General features: G+C 42.7%; 1 protein-coding gene across 2 annotated transcripts in view; it reads left to right on the top strand.

Annotated features, from left to right (window-relative positions):
• Positions 1 to 24,128, top strand: part of HSF2 (heat shock transcription factor 2) — a 45,386-nt gene extending 21,258 nt beyond the window's left edge. The window contains exons 1-13 of one of the 2 annotated variants that reach the window (XM_064447379.1): positions 7,820 to 8,051; positions 11,648 to 11,756; positions 11,976 to 12,103; positions 12,927 to 13,051; positions 15,347 to 15,422; positions 16,596 to 16,657; positions 16,770 to 16,854; positions 17,732 to 17,901; positions 18,574 to 18,843; positions 19,408 to 19,513; positions 22,062 to 22,115; positions 22,707 to 22,791; positions 23,173 to 24,128. In XM_064447379.1, the coding sequence (XP_064303449.1) occupies positions 7,911 to 8,051; positions 11,648 to 11,756; positions 11,976 to 12,103; positions 12,927 to 13,051; positions 15,347 to 15,422; positions 16,596 to 16,657; positions 16,770 to 16,854; positions 17,732 to 17,901; positions 18,574 to 18,843; positions 19,408 to 19,513; positions 22,062 to 22,115; positions 22,707 to 22,791; positions 23,173 to 23,462 (1,701 nt within the window). In that variant the 5' untranslated portion in view covers positions 7,820 to 7,910 and the 3' untranslated portion in view covers positions 23,463 to 24,128. Of the gene's footprint in view, positions 1 to 7,819; positions 8,052 to 11,647; positions 11,757 to 11,975; positions 12,104 to 12,926; positions 13,052 to 15,346; positions 15,423 to 16,595; positions 16,658 to 16,769; positions 16,855 to 17,731; positions 17,902 to 18,573; positions 18,844 to 19,407; positions 19,514 to 22,061; positions 22,116 to 22,706; positions 22,792 to 23,172 lie in introns of those variants that run through there. The other variant, XM_064447380.1, reaches the window with a different exon arrangement.
• The last annotated feature ends 610 nt before the right edge of the window (positions 24,129 to 24,738 follow it).

Here is a 24,738-nt window from a genome sequence, read left to right as displayed (position 1 = left end):
ATTTAGCGCTAGCTTTATAATACCATTTTAATTGTCCTCTTAAAAATACAGCTTTTACAGCAATAACCATAAAATTTTCCACTGTTTTTGAAGATTTTTTGAAGCCAGCTGGATTTGGAGTACTCCGCTGAATAGTCGTAGAAGGAAACTAGTTTCTGTAATGAAGTTCCTAAGCCTGAGATCTGCTTTAGTCAGGGTCAGAATAAAACAAACTGCAATAAAAATGTTCATGAAAATGTTCTCTGCAGCTTGAGGTGTTTTCTAAAATGAGAGGAAGAGTTGCTGGGTGTTTGGATTTAATTCCGATGTTTGTTTTTACTGTTGGAAAAACATTGAAGAAAATTGGTCTAGAAGTATGGTTTTTTCCATGGCCAAAATTAGGCAGTGTTATTGCACAGAGCTTACCACCCATGTTTACCTTTTCTTTCCAGAATATATCCATCCTATACAAATTGGGTACTCAGACACTGGACTAAAAGCTGCAAAAATTAAGAACATCTAGTAAGAAAAAATACTGTGCTCTTCTGCCTGCTGTTATTTACCTAAAGAGGTTCTTGTAACCCAAGGCTATGTTGTTTCTTATACTTTATTTTTCTTGTTGACACAGGTTTTGTTTTGGCACTTGTCTGTGTTCATCAGGAAAATACCAAGCACTGGGAATATATTTTAACCTATGCTTCATCCAATGATTTAAAGTATCTGAAAACAGAATTGTCTTGCTTTTATTGTAGTGTATCTCTCTTCATAAATCTTTCACTGGGAAGAGAGAATCTCATAATATGCCTGAACTCAAGCATCCTAGCTTTTCACTCCTAGACCATTCTTTCACTTGGGATAAAGCAACTGCTTTTGTATCTGAATTACCTGAACTGGATTATAGAACTGATACAGGTTAAAAACTTACCCTCACCCAGGTGTTTAAGGAATGCTTTTGTGTGTGTGTGTTGTTTGGTTGGGTTTTTTAAATCCAATTTGCCTTGATGTAAGTTATTGCAGCATAGTGCAAGAGGTAGCACAACAGGGATGGAGAGGGAAGGATTGAATAATGTGGCATTGTTGGGGGAGGTAGGGAGGGGAAAATGTTATCAAACCACAGCCTTTTATATCCTGAGGCTGTTCGCAGTGTCCTCTCTTTATGTTTTAGAAGGGGTAACACCTAGCTAAAGAGAACTAGAGGACAGTGGTTTCTGAACAGTAACATGGGGAAGAAAGCTTTATTTCTTCAGGAGAGTAAGATGGTTCTATTTATGGGGCTTCTCTAGTAATATAACTAGTGAATCTGCAAGTTGAATGTCCTAACAGTCCTCTCTGTATGTGACTGACTTGGTAAAGGAAGCACTTAGCATAAAGCTTTAGGTACACATTCTGGTTCATAAAATTTGTTACTAATAGAGAGCACCATTAGCCCGAGACTTGTTCCTCAGCAATGAGTGGAGGACCTTAATGATGAGTAAGGAAATGAAAGAAATCTTAAATTGTTATTTGTCATGCCCCTAAAGAAGGTGACTTTGGGAGATAATTGTAGCTTTTATCTAGAAGAGGGGAGAGGAGGAAGTGATACATTGCTGAGGCTACATTAAATTTTCTGGATAAGGCATCAAACATGTGCAAACCACAGACAGAATCTGCCAGAACCGGGAAGTCCAGATGCTCCGTCTGTATTTAGTTCTTACATCTGCAAAATACAGAAGACTACCAGTTGCGACTTTGTCTTTTTTTTTTATGTATGCTCTCAACTTAATGGCCAATTTGTGTGGGGAAGAATATGCAGCCTAGCAAGGAAAAAACATTGATGCAAATTCAAAAATAGCTTGATTACATTTTACTAACTAAACAAAGGTGATGACAGCTGCAATTGCAGTTGCAGCATAGATAGCATTTCAGTCAGCAGCTGTCCACTGAACTGTGGTGTGTGGCTGCTACAGCAGCAGTTTTAACCAAACCAGGAAGGAATTAGCAGAGTCCTGTGAAAACTAAAGCAAGTCATTACTTTCTCTAGTATCTCTTACAATACAGAAAACTAGTTAATTTGGGTCACATTTTTGGACATCAAGTAATTTTTTTTCTTTATAAAAACTTACAGGAATCTCGACAAGTGATGAATGTCAGTGGATTAGACACAGGCATGGAAGATTAGAGCTCCACCTGTTCAGATTCAGGTAAATTAGATAGAGATTAACCAGTTTGGTTTGTTCTATTTTCAGTCTGAGGGTTTTCCAGTTTAAACAGGCTGAAGATAGTTGTTAAATGGCCATTAGTGTGGAGGGAGACGTGACATGACAGACTCCACAATCACAGAGCAGGTGTGTTTCGTCCATTCAAATCATATCTCTGAGTCACCTTAAGAAGCGGACTAATCTAACACAATTTATTCTTGAATATAAATTTTAAAATGTCATAAGAACACTGTTAATTTTACAAGTCAAATATATGGTTAAAGTAGCCCACTGGTACTTGGTGAAGAATTTCTGCTGTGCTGTGTGGTTTTGATAAGAATAAACCAATGAAGGGACATTCTTTGAAGAAAGCTTTCCCATGCTCTGGAGTTGAGTGGGCAGAGCGGTTATTTTTATGGAGGTCCTAATGCTTGGAATGTGAAATAGCATGAAATGGAGGCCTTTGAATAACTAAATCATTGATGTAGGATGCATTTGCTAAACTAACTTCAGGTTAGATAAAAGCTTCTTTTCATGCCTTACGGGGTTGGATTTATGAGCCCTTCATTGCCAGAATGTTCGTAACTACGTTATGAAATCCTACTTAAAGAAACAAAATACTGAGGAAATTGTTGTATCTACGATTTGTTGTATCTACTTTTCATTTTGGAATAAAACTGTTAAGTTTGGATGACCAAATGAGCACATATGCTTAGGTTTGGTTCTTTTTTTTTACCATAGGAATGGTTTTTCCACAATTACCAACACATGGCCACAGCAAATTGCTCTAAAAATTCTATAGTTTTCTGCCAGATGTGCTGCCCATGAAGCTTCCTTCCCCTTTTTTCCCCACATCTACCATCCTTCCAAAATCAATGAAAAGATTACCTTTGCAGAGAGCCCTGAAGATCAGATAATCTGGCCTGAATTTGGAACTTGTTCTTAGCATGTTAGGAAATGGCCTTAGACTTGGATCTTTTGTCTCCTTTTTAAAAGTGGGGTTTTTTTAATGGCTTCAAGCATTTTAAGACTAGAATTTTTTTTAAAGAAATTGACTGCATTTAGTTGAATGCTATCTTAGCTTGTTTAAAATATACCTTTTTCAAGTTTGCAACTCTTTTCCTCATAGTATGAGAAAATAGTCTTTTAATATATACTGAGCATTCTCATGGAGTATGGAAGATCTTGTCTGATTGGGAAAAGCCTAAACCAAGTATTCCTCATACATAAGCAGCTATGAAACCGATATGACTTCTGTGCTATTTCTACAGCAAGCTGCCTTGAAGGGTTAGTAATAAACATGAATGTAGGTCTGAATTTTCCTTTCAAGAAAAAAAGCCATTGATCATAAATAGAAGTGGGTTTCAGTTATCATAGCTTAATTTTTAAATATATTGTGGGGAACGGTTACCACAGCTTAATTTTAAAACTTAGTGCTAGTCTTTATTGTGTCATTGTCTATTAGATATCTAATGTGCTGGCTGTGCCATCTGCTTTTCCTACAGGACATGTGGAGAAGGGAAGGAAATTAATCACTTAGCCATCCAAAACACTTAGCAGTACTTGAATCAGATGCGCAAGGACAGCATAAAACTAACTGAAAGGATATTGGCTTTGGAACAACAGTCTCTTTAGAAACTCTCTGAAATTCCATCTGCCTTGCCTACTCCAGCCAGTTTCGTCATGAGCACAGAAATCTCAAAGCTGTCCCAGGTTCAAGGATGATTAACTTTAAAGCTAGGCTTCTTAGGGCAACTTCTAGTTTAAGGAGATCCTAATATGTGCAGAGTTGGGACTCCCAGGAACACTTCCAGTTCTGTAAGTGGCATACCACCTCTTTTTAAAGGTGGAAGGCTTGCATCAAATTTGGCTGTGAGGTGCTGTGCACAGCACTTGATACTAGAGACATTGCAGGACAGTTTACTTGTGGCCTTCTGTGCTCATTCCAGGGGCAATGTACATGCAAGCTCGGTGACTGATGTGTCCCTTGCTTTCACAGAGATCAATATAGACAAATCAATAAATGTAACTGGATCTGCAACACAATGATTTGTGTGCCTGAGAGCTACAGGACAACTGTGTTGTTCTTTACCACCTTATCATTGGCAGAACCTTCAGATGTCGTGTGCTTCAGTCAGGACAAATAGCGGTCACAAGAAGAGGAGAGTATCGCCTTGTAATCTGTCACCCTATGTTTGGCGCTCTTGGCATTTTCAGTCACTTGGTTTGCATCATGCTGTTTGTCTTAAGGAAAATCTATAGACTGGTCTCCCTTGGGGAGTTGACTCGGGCTTTACTCAGGCTCTGATGTAACAGGAATTCACACAGAGTGTACTTCAAACTTACAAGAGCTATAGTAACAGCCCATAACGAAAGCTTGGCTGTTGACCCTTGCTGAATATTCCACTACAATGGAAGAAAATAGGGAGTGAGAGAGGGTAGGTGAAGTTCACATCAGAAAAGTGTTGTATCAGGGCTGTTCTGTGACCTCTATTTGTAAGTATGCTGTAAAATAAAGAGTCCCCATCCTGAATTATTTTCCTTAAACTACATCAAAACTGGACTGTCAGTGGCCAGAGCTCATTCAAGAGAGGACGGGACTGCTGTGGGACTTGCCAGCTGCTTTAGAATGAGTGGAGGAGACCAGTGGTGGCTCCGATTCTAAGCATACATGATGTCAAAATAAATAGGTAGTGATATGAACAGAAATCTAGCTCTAGTCCCTTGGCTTCCTGCCCAGATTTGAGCTGCTGCTACCTATATAGCTTCTCTGTGAAAGCTGTAAGAAAACAAGAGCACCAGAAACAAGATATTCCCTGTTGGCAGCACTCTCTTAAGTCCCCAGACACTCCTGCATGTCGGAGGACTGCAGGTCTGAGGGAGGAGGAACAAGGTTGGGGAGGAACAGCATCTGCTGGGGCTTGAGGGGTTAGTTGAGGGATGTGGAAAGAGATCTCTTCCTTCTGAACTACCAACGTTTTACAATACCCAAAAAGTTTTACAGTGTTAATGTTTTTCTGATGAGGGGAGGGTGAGAATTGTATTGTGAAAGACTTAAATAGCTTGACCTGCCTCAGAACTGATAATTATCAGGTTTCTGCAAGCTGAATGGAGGAAAAGTTTTCTGCAGACTGGAAAAAGATGATTGGTAGCACTGCTCATGAAGATACTGGGAAGTAAAATAGCCCTGGGTTAGACAGGTGAGTTCTACACTGGCTGACTTGTAAAATAATGTAACAGGAAGCTTTATGAACATAGGCAAGCAATTACCTTGTGCTCAAACCTTGTAAGATAATAAAAAACTAATTGAAGGGTTACTTGAGTTGTATGTAGCTAAGATTTTATGCTAAGCATTACATTAATAACTTCCAGTTCTTAAGCCTTAAGGCTTCAGAAGAACATTTTTTTTTCCTAAACTAAGGTTTAGCAAGAAAGGTTAAAAGATTTCCCTCAGCTATAAGATATTGGAAATCAAGCTGTACAACAGTCCTTCTCATCAAGAGGATGTTCAACCTGCTAGTGAGATGCAGAAAATTAAGTGCATGGTTCCACTTCTGTCTAAGCAAAAGATACCGATATAGCATTTTACCTTTTGAAATAATTCAGGGTTTACAAGCACAGTTTGAAATACTGTCCAACAATTCTGCAAATCAACTCCTATTTTCAAATGTATGTTGTAAATAAAAAATGCAAGATGGAGAGCAATACTGTGTCCATATTAAATCACAACCATGTTCTCTCTGCTTACCTAGCATTTGTAGCTAGATAAATGGAAACTGGTAGGAGCTTGCTGCATTCATGTCAAGATGAAAAATTACTTGGACAATTACTGTAAACTTGTGCTTAAATTTAAAAGGCATTCTTTTAAGTTTTTAATTCCAAATACTGACCCTGCCAAGTGAACCCATAAACTTAGTAACTGTGACTTCTCCTCTCAGGAATGATCTAGTGCATCTCAGTCAGTGAGTTTGTTAGCAGGCTGTTGCAGCCTGCTAAGATTATGAGAAAAGAGAAGCTGTGTGATATACAGCTTGAAATGGAAATACTTAAATTCATTTTCCTGCAGGCTACCAGGCTAAAGGTTCTCAGTTTTTTTCCTATGCCATTTGTGCTTTATTCTCACTGCAAACTGAAGCAGATTGAGCCAACCTTGATTCTTAGAGACTTTTTTTGAGAACTCTCAACAAAATAAAATACAAATAACACTGTCAATTGATGAGGATTTGTTGTGGAAATGCTAGTTTTAGTTCTGTAGAACAATTTCTTAAAAATTATTTGCAATTAAGTTTGTTATTAAGTTTTCAAAAATACTTGGTAGAGTATGGAAAGAAATGCATTTCATTGCATTTTGCCATTCATTAGGCTATTTTCCTAGAGATATCCTTTTGATTTAAATCAGTTTGTTTTCAGAGTCTGTGTAGCCAGTAGGTCTGAAGTCTAAACACAGCTCGCCTTGGAGAGAGGTCTCCTTAGGGACTGCCTGATTAGAGTTAGATGTTTCTGTTGTGCATACGCTCATATCATTGTGTTCTTAGATCATGTATATAATGATTTACCATACTGTGTGTGCCTATGTTTTTCAGCTGACAAGCTATTTCTTAACCTTTCTACTACACCTTTCTGAAAACATCTTTAAAAACGTCTTCAGAAAGGCACGTTCTCTGCACCTCTAAGTTGCTGCTGAGACCTTGCCAATCTGTTCCGCTGCCCTCCCTGGATCCCAGTCACAGGTGAGAGCAGACTGCCGAGAGAGAACTGGCAGCAGAAGTGACTGTTTCAACTAGCTTTGAAAAACCTGCACAATTTTGTACTGATTTTCATCAAAAAAGTCATTGAACTGAGGAACATGAGAACTTGGAATAATTTTTTTTATAACTACAGCCATGAGAAGCTTGAGGGTAATAGATGAGGTGTCTCCAGCTATGCCTACATGGCATATAACTTGCCAAAACAGAAGTCAGAGTAGGTTGAAGGGGATGGTGCTGAGGCTTTCTGTTTCGTGTTGCTTCAGCTGCAGCCACAGTCTGAGTCTCTGCTATGTTTGATACTCTCTGAAGGGATCACATAATCTTTCACATCATCTTTCTTCAGCTGAGGGTCCCACACACCCCCTGCCAAGGAAGCAATACTGTCCTTAACCTTTCATACAGCTGGTGTTAACGGCTGGTGTGTACTCTGTGTTATTCCTGTCATGGGTGTAGTGCTGGGCCGTGGTGGAGGATGAGGTTGATGGACACCTGATTGTGTGCCCTGAGCAAGGGCTTGGTAGTGAGGTGCCCAGTACCTGCAATTACAGTTGCCTGCCCTGCGTGACCTCTGTGCACAGAGAGGGGAGCCCCTCCCCGCACCCCGGGGGCGCAGCGCGCCCTCACACCCCGCCATCTCCTTCAGCGCTTCCTCGGCCTCCCGCCACGCGCCCGCTGCCCGGCTGCGCTCCGCCCACCGCCTGGCCCCGCCCCCATTGGCCCCGGTCCCTCCACATTTCACGGGCGGGACGCACGCGCCGCCGCATGCTGCCGGCCGGGCCCGCGCTGTTGTGACACGTGCGGAAGGCGCACGTGGGGCCGTTATGTAAAAGCACAGAGGAGAAGGGGCGGGGAGGCGGTGGGCTGGTACGCAGGCGCACGTGCGGCGGGCCGCTGCGCATGCGGGGACCGCCCAGTGCGCAGGCGCGGGCAGGGGAAGGCCCGGCGGCTTCTCCTCCCCCCGCGCCCCTCCCCCGGCCAGACGGCGGAGGCTCCCGGGCGGGCGACAATGAAGCAGGAGCAGCCGCAGCCCCCCCAGCCGCAGCCCCAGCCGCCGCCCTCCGCCGGGGCGGGGGTCCCGGCCTTCCTCAGCAAGCTGTGGGCGCTGGTGGGCGAGGCCCCCAGCAACCAGCTCATCACCTGGAGCCAGGTGCGGCGCGCGCGCCGGACGCGCGGTTGAACGCTGCTTTTCCTTCCCCAGCTCCGCGTGCGCGGGGCAGCGGGAGGTGCCTCTTCCCCACCCCCCCCCTTCTCCGGTGGCGCCGGGCGGCACTTCCCGCACCCGGGGCCTGCCTTTAGGGGGTGGTGGGGCCCTCGGCCCGCGTGGGGAGGGCGGAAAACCGTGCACCCGCGCTTGGTGTGGCAGGGCCCCCCTCAGCCGGCCCGGGGCCGCGCCGCCCTGCTCCCGCCCCCCGCTGTCCCCGGCCGTGCCGCCTCCGGTGCAGCCGCTCCAGCCAGCCTTTCACCGCGCCGCGGGGCTGGGGGCCGCCGCAGCTCCCCTCAGCCCGGGCAGAGCAGTTGGGTAGAGGCTGGCTTGTCTCATCGCCGGCCGCGGGTACCTGCGGAGTACGGGCGCCGGTGCCCGCCAGGGAGCCCGCTTGCCGGCCCCGACCGAGCAGGCTGGGGGCTCCCCCGCGGGGCGGTCGGCGGGCGACCCTGAGCACGGAGGGGAAGGGCAGGGTCGGGAGAGCGGTGGGCGGCACGCGGCTTGCGTTAAGCCGTAGCGCGGGAAGCGCGGGGGAATTTCCCACTGCGGGGCTCTTAAATAATGGGGCTGGCCTGTGGCGGGCTGCGTGATAGCCGCCTGCACCGGGGGAGGGGGGTGGGGAAATGGGGGCGTTCGCCTGTGCTGTACGCAAAGCGAACAGGACCCCGTCCCACCTTGGGGCGCCCGCCCAGGCCGGCGGCGCCCGTGGCGGGGCTGGGGGGGGGGGGGCCGGGGGCGCCGCGTCGCGGGGGGGGCTGCCGGCGGGGGAGAGGGGGGAGCGGGGAGCCGGCGGGGAGCGGTCGCCGCTGATTGGCCGGCAGGCGGGCACGTGGGGCCGACAACTGTGGCGCTGGGGGGCCGCCGATCGGCCTCCGCCTGCTACGGCGGGCACCCCATCCCCCGCACCCCCATACCCTTGCCCTCCCGCACCGCCCCCACCCCCAGGTGTGGGCGGGGGACGGGTCCCGGGCACCTCCCTGGAGACAGTCAGATCGGGTACCCATCGGTAGTGATGGGGGAGTTTGGGGGGTCACAAGCGTCAATCTGTCTCTGTTCATGTCAGTAACTGAAGTCCCTTTCCTGGGAACTGCAGGTTAGACGCGTGCAGTGGCCGTGTTGCTATGCATCTGCTCTGACGGTTTTTTTTTTTTAATAAATTTAAAACCTAAGTTGGATGTCCCTTCATCTTGAATCCTTTATGTTCAAATGCAGGGTGTTGTAGGGAATCCTAAAGAAGCATTATCAGAGCACAGAGTTTATCAATATCTTAAAATATTGGAAGGCAGGAAGTAACCACCTTCTTACAATGTCACAAAGGGCTGGCAAGCTTGCTGCAGTAAGCATCATTGACTCTTGAGATAAATGCTAAGCGGGTTTTTTTTTTAATACTACATTTTTCTCTATATCTTACATGTTTTTAAAATTAGTATTAAAAACCTGTTCTCAAACTGTATCAATGTCTTCAGGTGGTGTTGAGATGGCAGTTCTCAGCTGAACTTATTTTAAATGCTTGAGCATGATGAAATGTTGTCTTAAACATTTTACTGATTATGTGTTACTAGTAACTTCAGCCAAAACTTCCCGAAGAAGGAAGCAGGTAGACTCAGTAGATTACAGCAGCTTTTCGTTCTAAACTTTTTTTTTTCTTCTGAAAGAGAGGTACTAAGGGCTCTATGATTATTCAGATGTTGTCTAACTGAAGAAACGCCCTTTTTGCCACCTTACATTTTAATGAAGACTTGCCACATTCATTGCTTATGTTTATCTCAAGCATACCAAGGCTATTGTTAGGTATCATTGTATTTTTTAAATTAAAAATAAAAACTAATTGTTTGAGATTCTGTAAGGGGGAAGGAAGATCCAGTAATCATGGTTGATGTTATCAGCATCCAGCAGTTCTTGTGAGGGGGAAGGTGTTGGGGTCACTTGGTACACAAGTGATGACATCTTTTAAAAATGCGCTATGTCGATATGGTGGGATACAGAAAGAGTACCAAGCATAATGGGAGAAAGAGTACAGTTAATATAATATTTCACTTTCTTCTTACACAAATCCATGTCCTTACACTGTAAGGATAAACACCATCTGAAACTGGACAGCCAAGTTTTGTCTCCATGCATATGTGTCTCAGTGAAGCCACAGGTGTGTGTTGACCCCGGAGACACATACAGAGAGTACCAAATTAAGTCCTTGGAAGACTGCTGTGTGCTGCAGTCGGTAACACTAGGGCTTGAAAACTGTATTTAGCTTCAGTGAGTTCGAGTCAGGCCTTAATATCTGTACAGCTTTGCTGTGAACGACTGCCAGGACAACGAGACCTAGTAGATGTGTTCCCCAGATTTTTCTGTGCTAGGCCTGAGCAATGTCAAAGTGACAATAAAGCAAGGTGCCACATGAAAGCTGTCTGTTAGCGTCACAGGTTGCTGTAGCAACCTGAGTACCTTCAGCTGGTGAGTTTCATTAACCCATTGGCTGAAGTGATCTGTTCCTGCCTTTGCTTTGCTTCCCTTTTTGTTGCCGCTGACTGATTCTCAACAGGAGGTAGGTAGGCATTACTGGGAAGTTTTCACCTTCCTGCCCTGCGCTCAGTTTTAAGCTCCAAACTCCTCCAGTGGTGGGCCATTTGTAAATCCTGTTTCTGACAGTCCTTGCTGGTTTGTCAGAAACAAGCTCTTGGGCAAGGGTCTTCACATGGTCTCATGGTTGGTTCGTCAAGCTTCGTGGGGTCACAGGACTGCTGGCATTTGGGGATAAGAAGCACGTGACTCATTGAACTAAAGGGCTTCTAAGAAGATGCAGTATTAGTGTTGATATTTGTCAAAAATGATAGGCTTCTCTTTAAATACAGGTGAGGGTACTGTGGATGTGTGGACAAAGCCTAAGCCATTTTGAAGTAGGTAATCTGGATTCTACCAATTATTTGTCCTTTAGTTAACGGAGCACAGTCGCTGAAGAACAAAGAGCTGAGCCTTCTAATTTAGTCAAAGCCTGTGGATGACATAGGTCAGTCCTCTCACAACTGCCATCCCAGGGGAAGGGGATATGGCCTTGGGTGATTACCTTTTTGATAACTCCAAAACCCAGCGGGCACCCCCATCTCTTTGATAGCTCCGTCTGCTCTACAAGTCTTACCAAACCAATCATGCTTTTATACCAGAAAGCAGAAGGGACTCTCACTTGTTTGTTGGTTTTTATCCTTGCACAGTCTCCTTGTTATATTCCTTCCCAATACTTTGAAGCTACGTACAAAATTGATAGTATTGTCCTTAGTGAAACTGTGGTAATTGTCGGTACACAGTTAATTCATTTCTTGAGGAAGTAATAACAACACAGATATGGATAGCAGTGTGAATTGATAATACTCTGTTGCTTTGCAACTGCAGGGTTTGTACACTATTTGTTGTGGAAAATTTTAGGCAAGCAGATCAGTTACGTACTGCATGCACAAAGGAAACGTTCCTATCTGGTGATTAATTCTAAAAGCCCAGCATGTTTTCTACAACGGTATTTAAGTAGCTTAATGTGTCTCTCATTTTAGAATGGCCAGAGTTTCTTGGTGTTGGATGAACAGAGATTCGCAAAAGAGATTCTTCCCAAGTACTTCAAGCACAACAACATGGCAAGCTTTGTCAGACAGTTAAACATGTGTAAGTTCTTGGGTTTTTGCTTTCTAGCATAGTCATAGATCCTGTACATGTTTAGTTATAGACAGTTTCCTTTGAGCAGTGGCCCTGTGTTCACTGCAACTAAGATACTGTCTCATCCTCAAAACTAGTGTCAGGCTAGTTGGAACAGCATAGTTTGAATTTCTTCATGTGGGTTTTGAGAGGTTTTTTTTTTTTTTGTCTTCTGCTTCTTTTTTAAAGACGGCTTCCGTAAAGTTGTCCATGTTGATTCTGGGATTGTCAAACTGGAGCGAGACGGTCCAGTAGAGTTTCAGCACCCGTATTTTAAGCAGGGCCGGGAGGACTTGTTGGAACACATTAAAAGGAAGGTTAGTGAAAACTCAGTATGTGGAAAACTCTAAGTATGAAGGAATAGCCAAGTTCAAGTCAAGTTTAATTGCAGGATTGTGAATGCAAATAAGCTTGGAGTTTAAGGAAGCAAATTGGGCTGGTCTCATATATATATATATATATATGGACTTGTTTAAAGATATTTTGGGGGACTTGACTAGGCTCCTTTATCTGACCTGCCTTGCTGTCACTATAGTAAGTTTCACAGGTAGCAAAAGTGAGTGAGTTATGCAAATATGACATTTTGCAAATGGGTATTAGAAGAAGTGCAGGGCATGCCTTGACTTTACCATCAGTAATATAACAATCTGCTCATTTATGTAGCTTATTTAAGAACAAAGCTACTGTAAGCATTAAGCTTTCCACCGAAGAGAACAGGGAGCAAACCTATAAACGTGTTCGTTATGCTGCTAAATGTGATTCTGAAATGTGCTCTGCTCTTATTGTGAGTCAGGTGAATATAGATATCACATAGAAGTATGGCAAGATAAACTGCAGTGAGAGGGATGTGCTTATTAACATTGGGTTATTGTGAAGCAGTTATAGTGAAGTAGAGCACTTAGTAGAATGTCTGAAGAATCTGAATGTACACATGTTTGTACCAACTAAAGCTAGTGTTGTGACAGCTGTAAGAGGACATTTCTATGTGTTTCTCTTCTTTTTTATTTGATGCTTTGGTTATTATTAACTTAAATGTATAGTTTATCAACAGTAGAAGAAAAAATACTTGATCACCAAAAGAAAATAATAGTTATCAATGAGTAAAGAGAATTGCTGTTTCTGGATTCTAATCTTTTAAAGGTTTCTTCTTCGAGACCTGAAGAAAACAAGATACGTCAGGAAGATCTCTCCAAAATAATAAGTAGTGCTCAAAAGGTGCAAATTAAACAAGAGACTATTGAATCTCGATTGTCTGCTTTGAAGAGGTAAGTTGCTCCATCAGCAACTGATCCCTAAAATTGAGTAATTCTGATAATAGATGGGACAAAGACCTAATTTTAGGCGTCTCTTGAGTTCTTACTGCCTAACTTTAAATAGTGCTTTAGGAAAATAATTCTCAGTAAAAGAATTGCATTTAAAATTTAATATTCTGATACAGCTAAAAGTAATAGGCAATGTTGGTGTTTGAAGAATTGTCTAGTAGTGAGCAATTAAGTAACGCTTTTAATAATATTCCCATAATGCTGCTGAGGCTGAATATTCATCTTGGCTCTTAGCATAAAGTATGCTTTTTTATGTCTTCAAGTTTCAAGTAGTTACTGTGTTTAGTTTGAGGCAGAGTTTGGTTTGTGCAAATTGCTTATAATACCTTCTTACTGCAGTTAATATCTTTGCTGATTGCTTTTTATTTTCCTGTTGTCTTCATTCCTCTGCTGCTAAAAATTGCAGAAGAGTTAATGCCTGTGAAAATCTGTTTAGAAGTCTGATTTGGAAATTCATTAGTTACCTCAGTGACAGAGGTACAGAATCTAAAACCCAAATGTAAATAGAGTATTTCTAGAACTGCATTATTACCTATTTAGTAACTATGATTTATTCTCAATGAAGAGAGAAATGTGTCACAAATTACTTAATCCTTTACAGTATGTAGATACAGACAGGATATATGAGCATAAGCCTATGCACTGCAAGTCACAGCTCCTCAGCAGTAACTCTGTCTCAGGACTCCTTAACTTACGTTAACTTGAGAACATAGATGGCTGTGTACCTCTGTGGCAGAGATCACTGATTAGTTCAAGTTTTAATAAGTAAATGTTGTCATTTCTAGTCTTCGGTTCTAATTACTTGAGTGGTGGAGTATTCAGAGGCAAACTTATTTTGTCTAGGAAGAGTATTAGAATCTGGCCAGTCTAGATTAAAAATGTTGATATTCACCCTTTTCAAATCATGGATGAATTTGGGTTGGAAGGAACTTCAGAAGGCCATCGGGTCCAAACCCGTGCCCAGAGCAGGGCTGACTTTGGCTGAAATGACATCCAGTTGCTAGTGGCCTTACAGGTTGTGGAGATGTGAATGTAGACTGGTTGGTCTTTGATATCCATATTGCTCTCCCATGAATTTAAAATGATTGAGGTAGGAACTGGAGCTCAATCAGAAGACCTAGTGCTACAAAATGTTAATAAAGCTGGTGAGAAATAGAGAAAGTTCAGAATCCCTGACCTGAGTTAAATCTGTGATGGAACTGTAGTCTTAAATTGTATATTGGATATAGGAGCGGTTTGAGGATTGAGTAGGAAGCTTCATCATACTGCAGATAAACAGCTGTTTCTGCAAACTGAGCTTCAGGTTTCCTAAAAACCCAAACACCAGCAGAGAGATTTTCCCCCTTTTCTTGGCATATGTCCATGTTGAAAACTAAACTGCAAAAGAGAGGAGGGTGGTATGTTTTCTTATTCATGGAAGCTTTTGGTATTCATTACCTACCTCTTAATGTGCTTTATGCTGTTGGAATCAATGAGGTTTGTGGATATGACAGCAAGGGCCACTCTACAGCAGTTTTTATACTGTCTCAGTAACTGGACTCCTGTGAGTACTGGAAAAGCCAAGGTTTGTAAAATGGCAGTCTTCCATGAAAACTCATCTCTGCTGTGCTGTTATTTTTTAGCACCTAACATGCCCCTTTACTGGAGCTAATAGAGGCAACTGTTAGGATGACCTACAGCTGCCCATGTGACTTGAGAGCTTGTTCTGTAAAGATGCTTTCAAGGTGGACGTACTGTTGCTGACAGGTGGCTTGCATCTAGCAAGAGGTGTGTGAGGGAGGACAAACAGGCTTGATATAGGTGAAGAACTGGTTTTTAGTGGTGAGAGAAAACTGCATTCTTACGCTGTTTGGCCCTTTGCTGCTGCCAGAAATCAGTTGTATGCTTGATTTTTTTTTAAATTGGATTCCCTAGGATTTGATTACTAGAAGGAAAAGGAGAAGGTAACTTTGTTACAGGAAATGAAACATAATAGTTAATTTTTAAACGCCGAATGTGTGTGTAATAAGTATTGCCAAATTCGGGATATTCTTTTTAAGGGGGCTGGAAATTCTCTGCAGGGTCTTTGTTGTCTTCATAATTATTTGCCAAGGCTGCTGACTGTGTGACTTCCCCCTCCAATCTAAAAACACATTTCAAAGAGCTTTAATGAAGCCAACTAATCTTTAACAAAAATGGTTCATGTAAATATTTTAAAACTTAGTTTTAGTTTTACTTTTAATCATCCTTTTCAAACAGAGAGAATGAAACCCTTTGGAGGGAAGTGGCAGAACTGAGAGCAAAACACTTGCAACAACAGCAAGTTATTCGGAAGGTAATGTTTCATTCAGGTGTTGTATGTGAATGAGTGAGTGACTGCTTCTGAAGTGGAAATACTGTGCCACATGTTACCTTACTTTGCCCTCACTGTTTTTTTTGTAGTGTGTGAAATGTCTTTTCAATAGAAAAAACAACAGGGTGGTGGTGTATGGTGAACAAATCTTTGTGAAACAAACATTCAATGTATTTCACCACGTAAGCAGAAGATAAAGGCCAAACTCTTGTAAACATTTGCAAAGAAAGAGGTTCAAGAACTTCATACATCATTAAGGTACCCTTAAAATGGTCCATCCATTTTTTATGACTTCAGGAATTGGATGACTAATATTCTGTGTTGGGTGATCTCAGGAAAAACTTGCTCCCTGCAAGAATTACAGAGTTCTGTATTGGAAATTCACTACTGTCCCGCTTAACTGACCCACTGACACTACATTTCTGAAGTTACCAGAAGAACATTGAGTGGAACCCACTGATAATATGTTAGTTTAGCTTAGTTTAACAGTTAGATTTATGATCTACCAAAACTGATGTAAATGCAAAGAGTTTACACATTTTTTTTACATATCAGAAATAGCAACACTGAAAGCAGCCATGTAGCAGACTCTTACTGATTTTTTTTGCAGTTTGTTCAAGCCAGATGCATACATTTAATCCTTAAATTTAGAACATACAGGAAGAAGTCTAACGTTTCAAAGGAAAGGCAGCTGATGAATAGTTAAGTGTACATGTCATTTTTTCCTGAATCTATCAAAAATGCCTTTCACCAGAACAAGTATTTATACAGACAGAGGTGATGTATACAGTCAACATCCCTATATGCCTTCTGTCATTGCTTATTAGAGTTCTTCTAATCATTTGAGTTACCAGATGGTTTTCTGTGTACTGTGTGATGTAGTGTAAAAGTCTGCTCTTAATACCTGCTATGTGAAAAGCCTTTCTCAGGCAACTGAATAACTCTTCTTTTTATATATTACCAGTAGTGTTCACTGTTGTACCATGATTTTTAACTTTTCTGAACAGTTCTATATGAGAGTTACTACACAAAATAAGTGACCTGCTGTTTAGGTATAGATTTTATTGTTGAAGTCCTCTACTATAAAGTGTCTTGGTACTCTGAGAGAAGCAATTACAGAGTAAGCTACTAACAATAGTGTTCTTTTCCTTATAGATTGTACAATTTATTGTTACCTTGGTGCAGAATAACCAACTAGTGAGCCTAAAACGCAAGAGGTAAATATGGTCTTGAAAACTTGCTGACAGTCAATATACTGACATGTTTTGTTGACTAAAACCAAAGAATTACCTTTGAGATGGCTTTCTTCCTTTACTCTTTCTGATTTAGGCCTCTACTTCTGAACACTAACGGACCTACAAAGTCGAATGTATTTCAACAACTTGTGAAAGAACCGGCAGACAGTAACCACCATGTAAGTTTTCTTTTGTGTGTACTCTTTGTTATGATGAAAGGAGTGGAGGGGGGCAGACAGATCAAGTAGGTAGTCTTATGGGGAGTAAAACACAGCTGTGTACTGAAGGCGATCAACTTTTATAAGTGATACACTGTGTTATGTTTCCTTCAGAAACCAAGTGTGTTGATAATCACCATTCACTTTTCAATATAAGCGTGTATAAGCCAAGTACCCGTGTATTAAATACAGCTTGATGTGATCCTACTGAAAGCAGTTTGCTTTAACAATAGTGCTGTTGGAAATAGCACGTGTATGTTGTGTTGTTACCTCTGGGAGCCAGGTGCCCCTAGCCCCATACAGGGACAAGGATCCAGAGTATTGCTCTGCAAGGCAGCATTCAACCCAGCAAAAATAATATCAATTTCCTGTGCCATTTGAATGTGTCACGCCACTGAAAGTTATTTTCTGCTGTCCAAATAATGGTTGATGAGAAAATCATTTGAATGAGTGCCGTAGCATGGTACTAGAATTAATGGCTTTAATAACAAAGTACTATTTAAACGGCAGCCACTGTTTTAGTATTTTTAGTTCTTGTGCAGTCCTGTTGTCGCAGCTTTTTTGTTGCTTTTGCTGACAGTGCTAGTATATTTTTATTTCTATGCCTGTGGGATTTGCCAAACATTTTTTTCTGTAGCTGCTATTCTCCAGCTTGTTCCTTTATTTATATGTTTTTTCTATTAAATGTAGATCTATGCAAACAGCTTGTAATCTTGTAAGCTTGTAGGAAAGCTTTTACACCTCTTAAGAATTGAAGCATTGTAAGATAAAATGATAATCAAGAATGCTGAAGCTTGTTGTCTTTCTGTCCCCTGGCTCTCTTTAAAATAATTCTCAGGTACCTCTCAACAGAAATGAGGGCTTAAAACAAAGGGAACAGATTTCAGATGACATCATAATTTATGATGTCACTGAGGATGTGGGTGATGAAGAAAATCCCATGGGTGATGAAGAAAATATTCCCATTACACCAGAAGCAAATGAAAATACCACTTCAGATTCTTCCAAGTAAGAAGTCTGTAGAAGTCTGTGGAGATAATTGGCTTTCAGCATTGTATGCTATGCAATAATTCAGGTGGCTTAGATAATGTTTTTTTAATGAAGTGGTCAGAATTATTTAGTACTCCTGCACATGTAGAAGCTTTGTCTCTGAATTCACACTAGGTTCTGATCGATTGACCTCTGGATTTGTTCCAAATAGCTAATTGGCTGTTGGAGTTTTAATACGCAGAGGATAGAAACTAGTGAGAAGCAATCTGTATTATTGCGCTCTTGTTAAATATGCTACTTGTCCAAAGACAGAGTAAGTGATGATGTCTTACTTTAGGTTATGAATACAGACAGGAATGGCTTCCTTTGTTTTTCCTGATTTTTATGGAGGATAATTTGCTGTGCTGTTTGTCAAGTGTTGTTGTGGTCTTTGAACTTTATTAAGCCTGTTAATTTCAAGGTTGTTTTCCAGTCCCAAGCATTTTGTGACTATGTTCCTTCCTGTCTGTACTCAGCCCTATAGAAGTAAATAGATATTAGAGTATCTTGCTGTTTTCTCTACTAAAAAGCAGTAGGAAAGTTTATTTCCTTATAGTTGCTTGACTAAAATGGGAAGTGGCTAAGCCTGTGGAATAGTACCGATTCAAATGAGTGTATGAAATGCTTTAATTCATTTGTCTTGTACTACAGTGGTAGTCATTCTCCCGATATCGTAATTGTGGAAGATGATAATGAAGAAGAATATGCCCCTGTAATTCAAGGGGATAAAAGCACAGAATCAGTTGCTGTCCCTGCTAATGATCCGCTCAGCCCTGTCAGTGACAGTACGAGCCCGCTCATGTCAAGTGCTGTACAGCTGAATAACCAGTCGACTTTAACTGCAGAAGATCCGGTCTCAATGATGGATTCCATACTCAATGAGAATGGAGTAATTTCACAGAATATAAATCTTCTTGGAAAGTGAGTAGCCTGGTCTCATGGTTTTTCAAGTATTAGAACTGATTGTTTGACTGAAGTAAAAAGAACTGTATAGTAGTTTCTACTGAGAACTTCAAATTTATAGGTCACCTTTATTCTAGCCAGTTTCTAGAGATCCTTCTAAGTATTTTAAGATGGGACCTCTGATTTTCTCGGTGAAGCGAGTTGGTGTGCATGATCTGATAGTGTAATGCTGTGGATATCGTTGTTTATACTGTCAGGATTTATCTGCGCAGCTCTTACAGGCCGATGGGACTCTTTAGGGCTACCGGGGTGCAAGAATTGCATCTCTGCTGATGTTACATCATGATGTTGTGTTGATGTCATATTGGTTTCGGAGCACCTGTCTGCTTTACTTATGTTGTCCTCTAAAGAGGCTAAAAGTTTTGGGTTTTTTTCCAGAGGCAGTTTCAAATGAAAGACTTTGTTTATGCTAGCTCCAGTGAAGATTTTTAGATGCATGTAGTACATCTGTGCAAAGCTTAATTGTGCATTTCTCTTCCTTTTGTTAAGGGTTACAGCAGTAAAATATAATTTTTCTTCTAGAGTTGAACTTCTGGATTATCTTGACAGTATCGACTGCAGTTTAGAGGACTTCCAAGCTATGTTATCAGGACGACAGTTCAGCATAGATCCGGATCTCCTGGTCGATGTAATTTCCACTGTTTATTTTAAGTATTTTGGTAATACACTGCAGAAAATACTTGTGTGGGTTGTTACTGTTTAAAATAGACTTAAAACACAACAGATTTTTTTTGTTTTGCCTTTCTTCCCTTTAAGAAAGGAAAGTTATAAGTATTTGTGAATATATGTTTCTGGGACACTGGTGTAATTCTCAGTGCTACACCACTGCTCAAGTGAATGCTGAAGTTTTTGATTGAAGAATGGCTTTCTTAATGAAACAATGCACTTATTTGTTGCTATGTGAACTCAGACAAAAATTAGATTAATACTCTTGCTTTGAAATAGCCCAGCACATCATCCGCGGTCTTCTCAATGAACTGGGGTTAAAAGGCTCTTCACATTTATTTTAGAAGTTTCTCTGCCATTTCTCAGGCGTATGTATATGTTCTCAATTTCTCTTCAGATTTGTCTTGAGTGGAATGGTCTAGGTTGGGAGGGACCTGTGCATGCCGTCTAGGCCAGCCCCCGTGCTCAAAGCAGGGCCAGCTTTGAAGTTGGATCGTGTTACTCAGGACCGTGTTGACTTAAATTCTGAAATCTCTGCAGATCATAGAATCATAGAATCATTAAGGTTGGAAAAGACCCTTAAGATCATCGAGTCCAACCGCTAACCTATCGCTGCCAAGTCCACCACTAAACCAGATCCTCAAGCACCACGTCTACCCTTCTTTTAAATACCTCCAGGGATGGAGACTCAACCACCTCCCTGGGCAGCCTGTTCCAATGTTTGACAACCCTTTTGGTGAAGTTTTTCCTAATGTCCAACCTAAACTTCCCCTGGCGCAGCTTCAGGCCATTTCCTCTCATCCTATCTCTTGTTACTAGGGAGAAGAGTCCAACCCCCGCCTCACTACAACCTCCTTTCAGGTAGTTGTAGAGAGCGATAAGGTCCCCCCTCAGCCTCCTCTTCTCCAGACTAAACCACCCCAGTTCCCTCAGCTGCTCCTCTTAAGACTTGTTCTCTAGACCCTTCACCAACTTTGTTGCCCTTCCCTGGACACGTTTCAGTACCTCAATGTCCTTGTACTGAGGGGCCCAAAACTGCACACAGTACTCGAGGTGCGGCCTCACCAGTGCCGAGTACAGGGGCACAATCACCTTCCTTCTCCTGCTGGCCACACTAGTCCTGATACAAGCCAGGATGTCATTGGCCTTCTTGGCCACCTGAGCACACTGCTGGCTCATGTTCAGTTGGCTGTCAACCAACACCCCCAGGACCTTTTCTGCCAGGCAGCTCTCCAGCCACTCCTCCCCAAGTCTGTAGTGTTGCATGGGGTTGTTGTGACCCAAGTGCAGGACCCGGCACTTAGCCTTGTTGAATCTCATACCGTTGGCTCCGGCCCAATGATCCAGCCTGTCCAGGTCCCTCTGTAGGGCCTTCCTGCCCTCCAGCAGATCGACACTTCCACCCAGCTTGGTGTCATCTGCAAACTTACTGAGGGTGCACTCAATTCCCTCATCCAGATCATCAATTAAGATATTGAACAGGACCAGCCCCCAACACTGAGCCCTGGGGAACACCACTCGTGACAAGATGGGAGATTCCACAGCCCCTCGGGTGCATGTTCTGGTGCTTGACTCTTCTTTGTATGTCAGTCACAATTTTCCCTGCTGCAGGGAGGTAGTAGCTCTTGCCTCTTGTCCCTTGTTCATCTTGGTGGAGTTTGTCTTCTCTGTAACACCTCTTCAGAAGCAGGTCCGCCTCTCCGGACATGATTAGCCAAGCTCCCTCAGCCTCTTGTATGTCCTAAGCTCCCAAACATCTGTGGCCTTCCAGATGCCTCTAGTTTGAAAACTCTTGTGTGTGGGAAGCCTAGAACTGCACACTCTTCCACAAGTGGCCTCAGGTGCTGTGCAGGGAGAAATAATCACTTCCAGCGGCCTCCTGGTTGCACTCTGCCTGCAGCAAAGCATGCCTCCCTGCAGCAAGGCCACGCTGCTGACTCGTGGTAGGGTGTTGTCTACCAGAACTCCCAGGCACGCCCCTGAGGAGCTGCTTCCTTTCATTTGTTCCCTAACCTGGGCCAGCACATGAGGTTATTGTGCCCAAAAGGCATTTGGCTGTTGAACCCGATGGAGCGGCTGTTGGCCCCTCTCCTGCTTTGCTGAGATCCCTCATAACAGCAGCTCTGCTCTCCCATGTGTTGATGACTCCTTCCAGCTTGGTGTTGCTTGCAAACTTGATCAGGGTGCGTTCTTCCTTACCATACACAATTCTCCATGCATCAATGTAAGAAGAGATAGGTATTTTAAGACAGCGGCAAACCATGTTAACTATGTTAAGTGTAACTTAGACTGTTTCCTTTGTGACCGAGGTTCATGGTATTCCAAACCAGTACACTCCAAAGCCAGGTTTTCCTTGCAAAAGTGGTAACTACCTGCAAATAACCTCTAATCCTGACAGAGGGTGACAACATTAAGGACAGGGACGATTCTCACACGTGCAGATGTGATGTTCTTGTATCCTTAATAGCGACATCGAGATACCTAAACTTGATGTGTTTTGTCTTACTCAGCTTTTTACAAGCTCCGTGCAGATGAATCCCACAGATCATATCACTAATACCAAAGTAAGTCTCAAGTCCGTTGCTCAATGTACACAGTAGTGAGAGATGTGAACTTTATTCATCTTTTATTGTTTTCTTTACTGGTATAACAGCGCTTTTTTTGGTGCTCTGGCTTTCAAGACTTCCATAAGAATAGGAAGGCTGCAGCTGAATTCATCATGTTTGTTAGGTATTAAAAAGGGGAAAGCACACTAGTTAATAATGTCCTTTAAAACTCGTATTACCTTGAGGCCAATACCTGTACATTGTACCAGTCTCTATCTGCTAAGATGCAAACATGGTACACACTTTGTCAGAATGGGTTTGTCTGTGTTGCCTGCTGGGAAAAGGAAACACAAGAATAAGCAGCAAAGCAAAGATCCAGCTCTTTGAATTTGTCCTACTCATTTATGAGCATTAGTTGTGGCTCTTGCTTGAATAAGCCTGTGTTTTCATTTCACATTTCCTCAGCCAAGGCCTGCTAGTGGGGGTAACTGATAGCGCTGCATCCTGTCACAAATAAAAAGTGAATTTTTTTAGTAGTTGGTCAGCTGTGTCGTAGCGGCATTAGAGAAGGCTTTAAGCGTGTGTTTAAGGTTTTGCTTTTGTTTCCAGATGGAGACAAAGGGAATAGAAACCACCAAGAATAACGCTGGTCCAGCAGCTTCACAGGAAACACAAGTTTCTAAGCCCAAATCAGGTTAGTTGTAGTGTTTTGTTGAAACAGTTTTAAACAGTTGAACAAGCATTGTTCTAAAAACCATCTCAGGTATTTGCTCTTTGTCTGGCTTGTGTCATGCTGATAAGCAAATAACGGAAAGAAAATACTTACTATATTTGCTCTTTAGGTTTTTGGCACTGCACCAGGTGCAGAGAAACTGTTGTGTTTGCAGGAGAATCTGAACAAATAATGTAATGCGTGAACGTAGCAATTCTTCAATTGCTTATTTAAAATGAACACCTGTAATGGTTTTTTTTCATTAATTATTCTTTAAATAAGCTCTGGGGGTTGGATTTTGTTTTTTCCTTCTGCATGTAGAAAGGCACTTGAACCATGTTTTGTGCATTTTCTTCCCCTTAGATAAGCAGCTCATACAGTACACTGCGTTTCCACTCCTTGCATTCCTCGATGGGAACCCAGGCTCGGCCATTGAGAGCGGGAGCTCCACAGCTGAAACGCCCTCCTCTGTTGACAAACCCCTGGAAGTGGACGAGCTCCTGGAGAGCAGCCTGGACCCCGAGCCCACCCAGAGCAAATTGGTGCGGCTGGAGCCGCTGACGGAGGCGGAAGCAAGCGAGGCCACGCTCTTCTATCTATGTGAACTTGCCCCGGCACCCATGGACACAGACATGCCCTTCTTGGATAACTGATGTCATGGGGACTCTGTACATAGTCATGGAGACGAACTATTTATTTAGAATATTGTTTGGTATATGAGTTTTTTTGTAAATCACTGTTTTATGTAACCAGGTAATGTGGAATCTAAAATACCTTTCCTATGTTACTTCCTACAAGCAGTTGTTTAACCACAGGGTTGGATGAGCTGTCAGACACGGTTGGCGCTGCCAAGGCAGGCTGTTAGCGTATGGCTGTCACGTACTTGGTATTACGCGTATCGCTGAATACCCCAGGTAACTGCACACTTGTTAATAGTAAGCTTTGATTTATGATTTCTTATACTTCTGGTCTTACATATGATGACGTAAACTAGTAGTGTATGGGTAGGGAGCACTGACTTTCTGTATCTATCTTGGGTTTTTTGTATTTTTTACAGCATTTTGTTTAACAGCGGTGAGGCTTTTTTTGGGGTGGGGGGGACCAGGACCTGACGTAGGCTTTCTTTTTCCCTGCTTGAACTGGGAACAAAGTGCCTGTACCTTGCTCAATCTTGGTTCTGCCTTACGTTCACTTCAGCGGAAGTGCTCACACATAGCACAAACCGGGGAAAAGTTCTCTACAGCCGCCAGGCCCCTTGACTGCATGAGTACTTTTAACTTGGACCATCTACTCTGGTAAAATAAATGTTACGTGTGTTACTTGTTGTCTCTTACTCCACGTGCCAAGCAGATGGGGGTTTAACAGCCTGTGTTTTCCATGCTGCAGTAGCTGTGCAGTGAGGTCTGCTTCTAGGCACATTTATTGGAAAGTAGTCTCATTTTCCACTAAACTCCAAACTTCAAGGCTTATAAGCCTCCAGAACAAGTGGCTAATGCGAACTGTGTTTTGCTTTAGTACTATGCAAAAGAATGTTTTCTCCTTTGTTTTCTTGCTGAAAACTAGCAAAGCCCTGTAGCGTCCCCCTGGAAGGAAAAAGCCCTGCCCCTGCTGAGCAGGTGTTTCCATTGTTGTGTTTGCCAGTCTTCCAGGTTTAGTCAAGTGAGCTTACTGTAGTTGTAGTACACAGCTGACTCACTGCCAGAGGTACTGCAACACTTGGTGAAGGTGCAGCTGACACTTAGCTGATCCAACATGAAGAGTGAGTTAAACTGTAACTGCCTTCCCTCTCTGCCCTCAAAGGTGCAGATCGGGCAGTTTAAGAAGCTCCCATGTGTCAGTGAAGGGAGAAACTGGATTGGAGTAGCTTCATACATGCAACAGGAGAAACACCTTCACTAATTCTGGCACTCCATTTCCTTTTTTTTAAAG

The sequence above is a fragment of the Phalacrocorax carbo genome, chromosome 3 (assembly GCF_963921805.1).
Source record: "Phalacrocorax carbo chromosome 3, bPhaCar2.1, whole genome shotgun sequence".
Taxonomy (NCBI): Eukaryota; Metazoa; Chordata; class Aves; order Suliformes; family Phalacrocoracidae; genus Phalacrocorax; species Phalacrocorax carbo.
The sequence above is the reverse complement of the archived record's forward strand: the minus strand, read 5'-3'. Positions and strand labels throughout refer to the sequence as shown.